General features: G+C 38.2%; 1 protein-coding gene and 2 long non-coding RNA genes across 6 annotated transcripts; 2 read left to right on the forward strand and 1 right to left on the reverse strand.

Annotated features, from left to right (window-relative positions):
• The first annotated feature begins 86 nt into the window (after positions 1-86).
• On the forward strand, positions 87-2,744 carry LOC102077216 (uncharacterized). Of its 2 annotated transcripts, none has more exons than XR_001224869.3 (7): positions 87-224; positions 802-853; positions 948-1,057; positions 1,187-1,331; positions 1,414-1,481; positions 1,583-1,644; positions 1,741-2,744. It is a non-coding gene; the product is annotated as an uncharacterized LOC102077216 (long non-coding RNA). The 2 variants fall into 2 exon arrangements; XR_002064598.2 differs by lacking the exon at positions 87-224 and adding an exon at positions 302-470.
• Positions 2,745-4,494: 1,750 nt separating this feature from the next.
• LOC112842154 (uncharacterized) lies at positions 4,495-6,372 on the forward strand. The gene is made up of 2 exons (XR_003213839.1): positions 4,495-5,406; positions 5,462-6,372. It is a non-coding gene; the product is annotated as an uncharacterized LOC112842154 (long non-coding RNA).
• spartb (spartin b) lies at positions 5,910-14,001 on the reverse strand. 3 transcript variants are annotated; one of them, XM_005455022.3, is made up of 9 exons: positions 13,683-13,852; positions 12,374-13,199; positions 10,272-10,469; positions 9,218-9,377; positions 8,884-9,078; positions 8,633-8,791; positions 7,981-8,071; positions 7,749-7,795; positions 5,910-6,991 (listed from the first exon to the last, which is right to left on the reverse strand). In XM_005455022.3, the coding sequence occupies exons 2-9, from the start codon at positions 13,193-13,195 to the stop codon at positions 6,885-6,887; spliced, it is 1,779 nt and encodes a 592-aa protein (XP_005455079.1). In that variant the 5' UTR covers positions 13,196-13,199; positions 13,683-13,852; the 3' UTR covers positions 5,910-6,884. The 3 variants fall into 3 exon arrangements, with proteins under 3 accessions (XP_005455079.1, XP_005455078.1, XP_005455077.1); XM_005455021.4 differs by lacking the exons at positions 7,749-7,795; positions 13,683-13,852 and adding an exon at positions 13,859-14,001; XM_005455020.4 differs by lacking the exon at positions 7,749-7,795 and having other exon boundaries at positions 13,683-13,851.
• Between the last annotated feature and the right edge of the window lie 348 nt (positions 14,002-14,349).

Consider the following 14,349-nt stretch of genomic DNA (forward strand, 5'->3'; position numbering starts at 1 on the left):
TAAAATTCACGCATGCGCTAACAACGTAGACAGCACAGGTATGGCGGTAATAATGCACTGCAGTTGTGTGTAATGGGAGTAGCTTACACAGGTGTTGGTGATGTGAGAAATTAACAAGTTCATTGGGACCTGCTCCTGAAATGCGCCTGAAGGGCTGTTTAATTTCGCCTTTAACAGGGAAACTAAAAGAACAACTTAAGAATGAGCAAACGACCAACTAATGGGTAATTTGCTTTTTTAAAAAAATCATTATTATATATTAGGCTGACAGCTTGTGTTAATGATACATTTTTGGACATCTTGGATTTATATTTGTCAGCATTTTTTTTTTTTTCAATTTAAACCTGGTGCCAAGAATCACATTACTATGTGGCTTTTGTCCAAGACCTGAAAGCATAACTTTGATATCCTTTAACTTTGGAAGATTATTGGCAAAAAAAAGTCTGCTCATCAGATTATACAACTAAAAGGTTCTAAATATAATTAACAACTTGTGACTTGCTACAAAATTTGCTAACTTTTCTTGCTGTTTCTAAGAGTTTTGTCCAGACTTTAAGTAGCACGTTACTTTCTTGTTCTTTATTCCAATTTGTACTCCGTTCATTAAAATATTTTATTCATGCATTAAATGTATGTATGGTGCTGTGGTTACAAAGTCTATACAAAGGTTAACTTTCTAATGTTCCTTACAAAGGTTTCTATTTGAAATAAGGAAGTAACTCCAGCCTTTAGAACAGCACCTTGACAGTTATCATATATATATGCTAACAGTATATTAACCTTTGGTCGCACTTCTTTCAGACAAACCCCAGAGCCAAAAACCCCAGTCATATAAATCTTCAGCACCTGAGCAGTAAGGGGAAAAAGTCATTTTGATGTTTTCTTAAAAGTTTCTGAATACATTGTCATTGTGTGTTATGACATTCAGAGATGTTTTTTCTCCTCAGGCTGGATGATGAGATAAAAAATGAACCTACCAGGGAGAAGTGCTACCCTTCTTCTTCACAGAAAAGTGAGCTCCAGACTTCAGTCATTGCTGCAAGGAACAGAGGCGGAGGTTAGACTTTCACAATTCCAGGGTGTGCTATCAAAGCAACCAAAAACTCTGGCTTGGCCATTTCTTGTATGGTTTCATATCACCACCGTAACTGTAACTCTTATACTGTACATATTGACATGTTCTCAGGCTTCAAATCAGAACATCTTGTCAACGCTTGTGTGATCTTCTGCCCTTCGTCAATGGTCAGTTAGATATAGCAACCACACTAGAGCTCACCGTGAATTATATAAGCTATCTGAAAGAGACTCTTCCTCCAGGCATTCTGTCTAAAGTAGGTCTAATGCGTCCTGATATCAATATTGTAAGTAAATGTTATGATCATTTTAATGTTAGTTTTTTTTTTCCTTTCCCAGGTTGTTAAAGTGGTTGAGATGAATTCCAGCATTTTCTGGAAAAGCATACAGAGATCACAAAAGAAAAGGTACACAATCAAAGGGTTTTGAACACAGATGATTTATTTTTAACTCTCTAAATAGTAAGAATACCAAGCTGACTGTTGGGTTTTTGTTTTTTCTCTAACAGAAAAACGATCAGGCTTAAAAAGAATGGCTCACAGAGGACAAAGCCGGCTGTTAAAAAGTCAAGTGAGGGATTGTTTTTAATTTAAAAAAACAAAAACCAAAAAAAAAACCCTTTCATTGGTACATTGTTGTATTTGTTAACATACTGCTAAATTTCAGATAGTGTCTCAAGAAGCCCTCAGAAGGACCTCTGTAAAGAAGTAAATCAGCCATCTATCACAATAAATAGTCCTCTGACGATGGATGAAACACTTCCTCGAGCGCACAGCCTGACCACAGCACATGCCCCGCCAATATTGTTGGATAAATCGACTGTTCCCCGAGGACAAATGCTGCCAGTGTGCCAGGATCAATTTCTCTCTGCCTCATTTCAATTTGTGGAAAATAACTGGATAAATTCATCCACCGCATTTATGAATGCAACTTCATGTGTTTTCACATCAGCAGATATCAGCCACACTTTTTTACCCAGCTCATCTTCAAGCCATATGTTATGGGATGCTGCTTCTCACCAGGTGGATCCTGTTACTTTCCTATCAGGTCATTGTGGCCAAGCCTATACCCCACCTGAAAAAACTGAAGTGTGTTACACTGACTTACCTCAGGTTAGCCAACCCGACAGCGTATCAGTAGAAGATTTTACAAGCCAACTAGTTATCCCACCATGTAAACTTCAAAGTGAACCTTCAAGCTCTAATGACCTCACTCTTGCAGTTTCAGAAGCTTTGTGCGATTCAAGACTTTTCCAAGAAAGTGACAACTGCAGTAGCCCTTTGACAGACAGTCAATGTGATGTGGTTAGTCCATTTTGGCTCGATTTGCTTTTGGATAGCAGTAGTAACTTGTGCTTCCCTGATCCTAATCTTGTAGATTTTGTCCTTTCCTCTGAAACGGGGCCTGATTAAGTACAAAGCTACTGCAACTTTGCAGTTTTAAATGGCCAGCTAGTAGAGAGATGGCTGTATTTTTTTTTTTTTTTTTTTCCTTTTTTATTTTAATTTATGTATAAAAGATGTTTTGACTGCAGTGATGCTGACAAAAAGTAAATGTATGTAAATGCATATACAGAAAGTTTCGAAATGAGAAATGATTAGCTTGTAGCAACACCAGAAGGTCTTTATGTAGTTAGGTCTGCAGACTTCATTAAATGTGTTTTGCCAATATTTGATAAAAATGCTTGCATTTTTTCCCCCCTGCATTGTCAGACTGTTGCAGATTACATTTCTTTCATATTGACTAACATCTTTAAGTTTTCAGTGCAGCATTGTAGGAATTATAGTAATGAGTCATAATTTCCACTAGAAACCTCAAAGCATTTAATCTTGAAATATAAAACTGAAGAACAGAGGCAAAATGCTGCATTTGCAATTATTACAATTTGCTTTTCCCTCTCCAGCGAGTACATTAATCATGAGAAGATGCTAAACAAACAACTGGACTGGATACCTATGTTAAGTTTGAGTAAAGATATGGCATCTTATCAGCCAAAAAATCTTTAGAAGCTGCTGAAATAAATGGAAAAATATATGTACTGAATGTAAATATTCAATATGCATAAGTCTTAAGCCCCTCATTTTTTTTTTTTTTTTTTTTTGACAAAATGAGAAATGATACAGTAATCAGTGAAATGTAAAAACATTAATGGAAATGCAATTTTAATTTGTTAAATTCTGACAAGCTTGAACCTCAGTACTTCTTATGAACGTCTTTTTTCTTCACAGCCTGAACACACTCAGGCAAGCTTTCTTGTAACTTTATGCAGTAGTCATCAGGAATAGTTCTCTAGGCTTCTCCAAGAACATTCAAATCTTTCCTTTGGATGTTGGCTGCTTTTGTTCCGTTCAGTTAAGATGATCCCGTACTCCTTCAGTCATGCTGACGTATAGGCTCTGGGGACAGGGCTGGACTGGGACAAAAAATCGGCCCGGGCATTTTGACTAGAGACCGGCCCACCAGGTATTATGGTAAAAACCATAAAGCCTTTGAATGAAAACAAACGTCGTTGTGACAGTGATGTACACTGTCTTGTTGGTATATATGTATCAATCTAGAACTTAACTTAAACTTACACCATCCTCCCTATTCTGGTATTCTAAACAGTACTTAGCCGAAACCCAAAGACTGCTTGGTTTACCTCCTGAACTTTCTACAACACATGGAGGAAACCTGAAATTAAGACAGAGAGGACTAGAGGTGAGAGATGATCATTACTGAATATTAAAAATAATAAATGACAGATTTAGTGATATTTTCATAAACTATTTATTTACCACATCAATAAACAGCATGGCAGGGCAAAATATTTTTTCTAACATGGCAACCTTTAAAAAGTGAAAGGAGACAGAAAGAAAGGTGAGAAAGAATAAAACTTCCTCACTCAAAACTTACCATCAAAACTTAATTTTGATGGTATTTTACACACAGTACTGGTACAGTATCTAGAAAATGTGGGAAAATACTGGCATCATATACAATACTTACTTCTGAAGAAATTATGTTGGGACCCTGAAAAAAATTACTATGTACAATAATGGATTTCTATACATTTGACATCAGATGAAAACTTTGGTTGTATGATTCAGATAATTATTTGTTAAAAGCTAGAAATTTTAAATGAGAATAAGAAAGAAACGTATTTTTTTTTTTTGTTCCCCCCTTTCCCTGTTAATGCCCTACCTGGCCCCCTGGCAAAACTTTGCTAGACCCGCCCCTGCACAGTTACCAGCTGTCAGCTACTTAGAAAAGGATCCTGGTGTTATTTGTCTCTCAGAAACAGTTCATAACTTCCCTTCAACTCTTCATCCCTCCAGCAAAAATCAGCTGATACTAGAAATTAATATTAAATAAATTCTAACAACAGCTCATCAAGTTTAAAGGTGCTTCTGTTGTTTAACGCGACCTCTGCTGGTTTGCTCTTTCTGACGCACAGAGAAAAGCCGATCAGCTGATCGGGACAAATCGCGTTGCTTTTCACCTCAACTTTAAAGTTCGACCTCCTCGGCTGTAATTGGTCCAGCCCAGAGTCGATCATGACCAACTGGCCAATACACCACTATTCATTTATACCGTTGAAAAAATAAAAGAAATAAAACCCCATCGGCCCATAAAAACGAAAAATCACGAGCGGCCCACCGGGCAAATGCCCGGTATGCCCGATGGCCAGTCCAGCTATGTCTGGGGACACCAGTGTATGACTGATGGTATTCCATTGGGTGTGTTGTTTTGTTTTTTTTCCCCTCCACCTGTGCTTTCACTGTATTGTCATGCTGGAAAATTAACCTCTTTTATAAACGGTATTGCATGGTGGACCAAAACCTTGTTCATAAGAAAAGGCGCACCAAACCATGACTGACCGTCCATTGTGTTTTACAGGTGGCTATAAACGCTCCCTGCTGTACCCTTTTCCAGCTGACCTCTGTACATCCGATTTGAACCAAAAATTTCAAATATGGATTACTCACGCCATAAGATCCAATTTGCAGTCCAGTCTTGTATAATGTAGCACACCTCAGCCTTTCCCCCCAGTTTCCCTTTCTTAAGAATGGCTTCTTGACAGCCACCCTTTCACTGAGACAATTTCTGATGAGAATTCTGCAAACTAAGGCTGAAGAAATTGTTTTTTGTGACATGATAAAGGTAACAAAGTGCCTAAAGAAAGTTTAAAACTGGTTCTTTGCCTATAGAGACAACACTGGTTCATCCCTCGAGTTAGAAGCCTTTTTATTGCATGAATGTTGCTTAACAATGTTAAGCACAAAACATTTATTTGTTTTGTACTTAAATGTTGTGTTAAGTAGCTTTAAACATTCCTCTAAAAATTGTCAGGTACAAGAACTGGACTGAAAATGGTTGAAAAGCAGCCAATATCTGAAATTGTCAGGTACAAGAACTGGACTGAAAATGGTTGAAAAGCAGCCAATATCTGAAACAGGTTTGGAATATTTCCAGGAAGCCTGGAGAACTACTGGTCAAGAGCACTTTAATAACTAGGTAAAAATGACAAAGTCTGGCTCCTTGGGAGCAAAAGTAAATGAGGGGGTCTTTTTCACAACACTCTTTGTACCTGCACTTCATTTTAGCTATTGCTTAGCTGGTATTAAAGAAGAAAACTAATCTGGATCACCCATTTCCTTTGCTGTCTCCATTCAGGAGATATGAATGTACATGGTTAAATTAAGCTTGATCTAATGGTCGCCACTAGGTGGAGGTACTAGGCTCATGGTTCACACTTAACTACCCTAACTCCTCAGGAATTAAAATTAATTGACTGCACTGCAAATATGCACTTCTGCTGGCACAAAATATTTACTTTAGACTCGTAAGGATGCTTCATTTAATCTTCATCTTTATTGAGTAATTCAGCTGGGAACAAAATCTCAATGTGCAACTAGAGGCCATTTGAACATTCCAAATACTCTTCGGGTTATATTTGTTTACATATTACAGTGAAATTTTTATGAAATACAATAAGCCACATTTAAAAATAACATGGCTACAACTAAGTTGAAAATATAGAAGCAAGCCCTGCAGACTGGAGCACAACATCTTTTAGCCTCCTGAGATGCATTTACATCTCACTGATTACTGATTGAGTATAGAGAGACTACATACTTGACTAAAACACAGATTATGGACAAGTTTTGGAGCTTGAAATATTAATTTTTAACATTATCATCTGATATTTGAAGGCACAGAAGCAGTGATAACTTGACATTTTCAACACCATAGTGAAACAGTACAGCTGTTATTACTTTGGTCTTAAATATATGTGTAAGTAAATATACAGACACATATTTCATCATCTTTTGTTTAAAACACATTTGCTATTATGGGAAACACAAATGTACATTAAATACTTATGTCTCTATTCAAGAACAAAGCTTTCTTCATACAAACAGCAGTGTTAAACAGTTCAAAATGAATTAAATGTTATGTAGGATATTGTATAGTTTATAATTAATCTTTTGGTGTGTATTATATAATTTTCAGGTTCTTCACATTTAGGTCCAATCTTCCTGTATTACATTAATATTAAAGTGCAAGTTCCAAGCAGTATCAAACTATAGGATATGAATATAATCAGTAGTCACCTTGTAAATCTAGAACCAGTTTTATAAATAAAGAATATTAAATATAGAATGATTTAATAGAAAGTACAAATTCTGTTTAAGGCATTGCTGTGGGAATGAGGCAGGACACTAGCAGCTATTTTTCCAACTTCTCCACTTGATTCCCATTTTCAGGTTTTTTCTGAATCTTGTAGTCTTCCAAAAGTGCTTGCGCTGTGTGCCTGCCAGTCCTTTTCACCACAGCTTTGATCCCCAGGTTGTCAACATTGAAGGCAGTGATACCGACATTAATGGCAGAATTGACAGCGTGGTCTGTAGCTTGTCCTGCCGCTGCTCCATACCTTCAGAGTCAGATTGAGTGAGAGGTCAGAGCGAGAGGCGGGGAGAAGAGGGTATGGGAAGAATTAATTAATATGTAGTGCAAAGACTGTAAAGATGCCATCATGCACCGAGTGAATTTCTGTGAGGGAGTGAGGGTTGCAAGTGCATGCAAGTGTGCAATCTGGAATAAATACACTTGTTTGCCAGAATATAGGCAATTTTACCCAACTGGAACCAGATGGGAATATCCGTTTTTGGCTAATTTGATTTAAAAATTCTAACCAAATCAACTTGTATTGACACATGCATGCAAAAACAAAGCAAATTTAATACTGTAAAGTCCAGCTTAGTGATTTCCAAGGAATGCCTAACAAAGCCAAAACGTATTCAAAAGAAGAAACAGTACGGCAGATTTTCATCATTATAAGAACATTTTAAGAATTTCCCTCCTGAAACCAGTATTTAACTGATGTGAAGATATCGGATAACCATTTTGCAGAATTTCTTAGAACACGAGAACCCATTGAGGCAGGCGGGATGAAAATACTGTCAATTATAACATTTCCTTCAGAAACACTGTTAGAAATCAATGGAATCACTTAAAGAGGCCCCGTAATCCAAATTGGCACACAAGACAAGGGAGTGAACTGGTACAGCATAGGGCTGAAGAGTGCTTTGTTAAAGAGAACAACAACAAAAAAACCCCAGAAGCTTGTGTTATGTGCACAATTAGTGGTGCAAAGCATTAAACAGTTGTGGAGAATCAGGAAAAATTACACTTTGTCTCATTAGGAGTGTCAGAGTTGTTTTGTAGACCCCTAAATCTGCAAAGCAAATTAAAGAGAGTGAGTGCACTTTTGGTTTTTGCTTACACAATGTATGCAGTCATTTACAACATACACATCAAAACCCATCTAGCGAGCAGTGCTGATCAAAAAATTGTATAGGTGCACATTCAAGCAGTGACAGTAGTCAGAAGTAATGAAATTATATTTATTTAATTTCTTACTTGTGTTTTACTGTGGTCACAGTTTCTGAAGCTACACTTGTAGCTATGTCCTTTGCTGCTACTTCCAAACCTGTCCACATGGTTGCAAATCCTGGGAAAACACAAGAGTATTATTTGTAAATGTGTTTGTTTGTAACAGTAGATACATTTATGCAAAGGGTGTAATAATGAAATGCATCAGATTCAGATTTGGACAAAATCCCCCTGAAGCGTGTCTTTTACTGTAACATTTCCAGAATGGCTGCTATTTTACACAGCAGACATTCAAGCTGAATTTTGGGAAAGAGGACAAAGTCAGAGGGTGCAAACCTGGTGAAAAGGACAGGTGGTCAATGCAGGAAAAACCAAAAAAAACAAAACCAAAAAAGAAACCTTCTGCTTTTTTACCATGCTCTCTGCCAGTGCATGATAACACACAGCACAGCTGATGTGTTTTAATCTGAATACTCTCCTCTACACACTTGAGGGTGTCATAGTAGAGCTCTTATTTTTTTTTTTAAATTTCTGTTCATGTGATAAATGACCAAAGGGTCTTTTCAAAAACTTCTGTGTATATATAAAGTACAAGCATTAAAAAATATAGTTTTTAATTTAAAAAACAAACAAACAAAAAAACATGTTTTAAAGAATAGAAAGTGAAAATTCACTTTACCTTGTACACCACTTGCAGCCACCACCATGGCTCCATCAATGTTGGAACGCCCATCTTTATCCTTCTTCATAGACTCTGGGATCAGCTTGCCTCCGTGTTTTTTCACATGTGGAGCCAACTCTCGACCCACGCAGCTAGCAACAGAACACACGCCATCCACTGCAGTAAGAAAGCATTAGTAAATTATAAGTTCACTGCCAAATTATCACTCAAGGGCAGTAAAAAATGCTGACTGAAGATGACTTAATGACCTAGAAACTGGCTGACTTTGACAGCTCCTCCTGTAGCTTGCTTGGCAACATGGAGGCCTTTTGTGACTGTGGGGCTGACGGGGGTGGGTTTGTCCTCTGGAGTGATATGTTCTCTGAGTTTAGCTGCCCCTTTGTGAATGGCTATGCCTGTGTACTCAGCTCCTTTGACCAGTCCCCAGCTTAGCCAGGATGCACCTGACAGGATCACACAGGGCAGACAGCGTTAGTGATCATTAGTGAGGACTGCTGACCTATATTCATAAACAATCCAATTCCAAACTAACTCCTAACTTTGTAAAACAATGATATTAAAAATTTAAGAAACACTGCTTACCTGTCAGGATCCCATTTGCCACCTTTTCACTCCATTCGGGTAAAGTCTTTTCCTCTTCGGTCTCTGCTGGAGTCTCTGTAGGAGTCTCTGCTGGTTGCTCAGGTGTATCAATAGACACCTTCTGGCTGAGATTAATGGTGTCTGCAGCTTCTTCTGGAGCCTGATCATAGAGACACATTGGTTAGCCAGTGCAGAATGAAGACAGTGTGGGATGAAAATAAGAAATACTTTGGACAACTTGTGGAAGCTGCACACATCTAACTTCAGATGTTCGTCTCCCAGTAACCCCCCAATGCACACAATGCATCCTCTCATTCTGCACTCCTCATTACAATGCGCTATTTGTTTGCCTTCAAACAGACTGCCATTTTAAAAACGTCTCTCTGCTGTAACGAAAGATTTGAGCTAAAAGCCTCAAGTATCCTATTAGACTGAATAATAAAGAAATTAAAAAATTGCTTACTTTCTGATGTGATATCACCTCCATTTGACAAGATAATTAGCCTGCGTGCAGTCATTAAAACTGACCTTTCCTGGTGTCACTCCAATCAAAATACCTCCATCATGGCTAAACTGGCACTTGTCTTTCAGCTCAAGCTCTTGGGTTCTAACTGCTGCAGATAAGAGCATTATAACTGATTAATTCTCCTCACCTGCCTGAGTCAAATCCCCACAATGCTGACACAGGGGTAATTTGGGGAGGGCTGCTAGATCAGAAATAAGCAGCAGCAAGAGTTTCATTGCAAGCCAACAATATAGCAGAGTGCAGCATCAAAAGTATTGTTTGTGTAAGAATAAACAAAACAATTAAACTGGAATTAAAAACTTGAAGATGGAAAAGTTTGGATTTTCTAGTTTTTTGGGGTTTTTTTGTTTTTTTTTAAAAACACAGAAATTAAATACAGCATGATCTCTGTGTGGGGATATATTTAGCCACAGACTCTTCTGTTTGGGAAACAAAGGCCTTACAGCCTGGTCTCAATTGCAATTGTTTGTCAGATAATACCAAATATTTCATGCTGTTGCAGATCTAACCACAGTGAAACACACTGACCTGAACCCTCAGATCTGTCATCTGGGACAACAGGTCCTGAAACAGTCCTCTGTCTGTAGCAGGGAGCTCAGAGGACAAAACCACTCCCACATAATACCCTGGAGCTGGTGCCATCATGTCCGGAAACATAAACACACCAGTGTTACAGAGCAACACTGGAGAGTTCATGGCCATGAGAGGGTACAGCCAGTCACACACCTGCCAGAATCAAAAGAAAGTAAAGAAAATAAAGAATGCAACAGATGGAAAATGTGAAAACAAATCAAAACAGGTATACTATGATATGAAATGATGTGTGTAATATAGTACAGTAAGTGAATTGAGGTGAAAGTAACATTTAACAGGGGAAAGAAGCCTGCAGACATTTTGTTTAACTAGAGGTTTTCAAAAGTAACCTTAAATGAATGCTGGCTTTACAAATGGTGCTTCTGAGGAGTGCACAACACAGTGAGACAAACTAGAGTACACAGTCATCCTGTGATTGCTGCATGTCTAACAAGATTACAGAGCATAACTGTGTAAGCAGGGTTTATGTAATTACTTGCACTCATGTGAATCACTGATGTCACACACTTTCAATAACACCTGGGAAATTCCCCTACTGAATAGGCAAATTTTAGTCTCATGACACTAGTGGCATGAAAGCTAAACGTAATCATAACAAATAATCCTGAATAGGTTAGAGACATTTGATGGTATTGATTTAGTCCCTTAATAAAGAACTTAAGCTGTGTACATACCTCCAAACTCTTTCTTATCTTATCATTGACTGATTGCGGTGCTGACCTTTACAAATCCAACTTGGCAGTTCAAAACACCTCACAACCTTTGATTTCACTGCATCATTGCTTTTTATTCACCAACTTATTTCAAGTCAAAAGAAAAAGAAAAATCTGGAAAGCATCTCAAACATTGTTGAAGATTCACAAACCATGTGATATGTTAAAAAAGTATGATCCCTGCTTTCATGTGACAGTTGAGGCATTAGAGTTAGGGTCCAGCGGACCATCGATTGTGCAATGTGGACAATTTGGCTTTGCAAGACAACTCATGTGAAATAAGCAACTAATCTCTCTTTTTTCATTATTGTTATATTATATAAAAAAATGTTCATTATAATGTTCATAGTACATTTTAAGCTTAAACTGAATGACAAAACTCTTCCAGGATAATGTGCATGCCTACAAAGTAGTGTTGAAAATTTTTCTGTTATAATTAGAGTACCATCTGGAAATTCTAGAATTTTATTCTATTTGGATAAGACTAAATTGAAAATTTAATCAAAATAGTGTTTTATTCATTTTTATGACTAAGAATTTTATGTTAATATGTATTCTATAGGTTTTATGAAACAATTGGTGCAGTGGTTAGCACTGTTGCCTCACAGCAAAGAGGTCCTGAGTTCGACTCCTTTTTCTTTTAAGTAGCCCAGGTCATGTTTCAGTGTATTTGCCTTTAAGTGCACACCCTGATTCAATTTTCAGGTAAACCTTTTAGGTTTTCATCTTTAAAGGTCTTTGAGATATTAATGTTCAAACACTGCTTTAGTTTTTAATGTGTAAAAATGTGTAAAAAAACAAACAAACAAACCACCTCCTACTAAAAAAACCTTTATACCCTTTATCATTTATAGGAGCATGCCCATCTAGCTCCTAGCTACTGTTATTCTCTTTTTAAAACATCAAATTAACTTCACACATATTCTTGGCATAGTGCACATACCTAAACATGTGAACACTCCAAATAACTTCATTTCTTTTTTTGAATATAGTCACCTGTGCCCCAAATCTGATTCATGTCTGCGATTCCCCTGAGGATGACATCATAGCCATAAACCTACTGGGATTAGGGCATTAGGTAAACAACCCTCACATGACTCTGTCCTTTGGAGGAGGGACATTGATCTTTAACTGGCCTATGTCCTTCTGCTGATGACTCATTGTAATGGGGATACTGAGAAATTGAGCAAACATCTTATAAAATCGGGCAAAGGGACACAAAAAAGAAAAAGAGGGAGAGAATTGATAACTTATTTTCTCCAGTGATTGCTTAACACTGCATGAATGTGTCATTTTAAAATCATATAATTTTTTTCCTCTTACCTGCAGAAATGCTGGTGGTCGATTAGGCACTCTGTCTGAGTGATCACTGGTAAACCTCACCAGCCGCAGGTAGCCCGGGTATGAGGGAGCGCTCACTTGCCCCTCAGGTGTGACAAAAAATATCTGCACACCGTGGGGAATGTACAGCAGCTCCTCTCCATCTTCACCTATGCTCTGAGGGGAAGGTGTCGAGTTAGATGTATGACTGTAGAACTCTTCCCCGACCAATGACATCTCCCCTGAATCTGTTCCATATGAGACAGATATGTGACCATCAGCCGCCTGAGGAGAGTAGGCTGGAGGCTGTTCTGCAGGACCTGCAGAGGGTCTGGTAGGTGACAGGGGTTGACCCACTCCTCCGCTTGGAGGCAAACCTCCTACAGCTCTAGCTGGCTGACCATTAGCAGAAGGAATGTCTGGTGGAGGTGGCCGTGCTGGCTTCTCTGTGGTGGGAAGTCCCGGGTAGAGACCTTTCGCAGAAATACTTGTTGCATCAGGGGCAGATACTGCAGATTCAGGGTCAGAGCTGGTCTCTAGTATGGCCATGCGGGTGGTGATGTTGTTTAGTGTCTCCTGCATCTTCTGCTGCATCTGCCTTGCTGACTCCCAGGAGTTGCCAACACACTCTTCCCCCTTCGAAGGCACACTGATAGCCCTAAGAAGGTGCTGTCGTCCTTTCTTGTAGAGCTCCAGGGCCCGACTCTTGTCTCCAGCTTCATCTGCAGTGAGTCCTTTATTGATGCACTCGAAGGCCCTTTCATAGCCATCTTTGATCACTTGAAGTCTGGCATTATCAAATGCATCTTGTTTAGCTTTCTCCATTGCTCTGAAACAAGACAATTGGATTTACATGTAAATTTCTAGAAAGTACAGTACATGCAGGGAAATGATTATCTTGGTTAGACTCTGAAAGGGCTAAAGGTTATTCAAATAATATTTTACTGCTTACTTAACTTCGACCCCAAACTCACATGTACAAGTCACTTAGAAATAAAACACATCGCGCAAATGGCCCTTTTGGTCTTTCGAGATCACAGGTAACCTGGTTTATTTTCGTTACGTACGTCAGTGTTACTGGTTTAAAATGATCCACTAAAACAGGCTTTAAACACACTAATCCTCATGTTAAAGTTGCTAACACAGACCAACAAGAGCTAACATCTGCGTTCGGACAAAGTCAGGAGTTACGCCACGATTTTAGTGTACCGACAGCAACATATATATATAACACATGAAGTCGTAATTAGTGATAACTACTAGCTGTCAGCTAGCTCCAACTCACCTAATAGCGAATGATATTAGCTCTTACCTTAGAGAGCGGAAAACCACCAAAGAACAGCTTATTAATTTGCCTGCTAACGTTCCTCCTAGCTAGCAAAGAGTGTTAACTTCGACCAGGAACCTGAGTAAATAAACTAGGCTTCTCTGCTTGACGACTCCCTAAAGTAAAGGAGTGCCTAGTGATGTCATGAGGTCATTACTGACCTTTCAAAGCAAAAGTTCCGCGACCGACGTGCCCAATACAATCATATGTCAGCCCCCCTTTAAAAAACATAGCAACCGGAAGTAGTGAAAACCACCTAAATTTGACAATTTTTGTAGTTCGTCACTATAACCACAAGAGGTCACTAAGCATCCATTCAAATTGTTTCTACTGATAAATGAACCATTTGAATAAGGGGACACTTCCATCTACTGGTCATAGTGAGCAACTGCAACAATTTATTTTCCATTAAATCAAATTTCAGTTCCATTAATGTCAAGCAGAAATTATACACTTATACACATTATACACTTCCATATAGATTCAAAAACGGTGACTCAATGATAGCAGTGTATATATATATATTTTAATATTAATAAAGAGCGTTTGCAGTTAGTTTGCATCAATAATACAAACTAGCTGAGCTTATGATAAAAAGCAAGTTCACAATGCAGCATTTTCAACAGTCTCAAGCCACACTCATGTTTTTGTT

Source organism: Oreochromis niloticus, linkage group LG14 (genome assembly GCF_001858045.2).
Source record: "Oreochromis niloticus isolate F11D_XX linkage group LG14, O_niloticus_UMD_NMBU, whole genome shotgun sequence".
Taxonomy (NCBI): Eukaryota; Metazoa; Chordata; class Actinopteri; order Cichliformes; family Cichlidae; genus Oreochromis; species Oreochromis niloticus.

Excerpts from the sequence above, each read along its gene's own strand:
- spartb (XM_005455021.4), bottom strand. The coding sequence starts at position 13,195 with ATGGAGAAAGCTAAACAAGATGCATTTGATAATGCCAGACTTCAAGTG. Across the intron at positions 10,470-12,373 it reads GACCACCAGCATTTCTGCAG|GTGTGTGACTGGCTGTACCC; the intron begins GTAAGAGGAAAA and ends TGATTCTGGCAG. Across the intron at positions 8,072-8,632 it reads GGCTGCAAGTGGTGTACAAG|GATTTGCAACCATGTGGACA; the intron begins GTAAAGTGAATT and ends GTGTTTTCCCAG.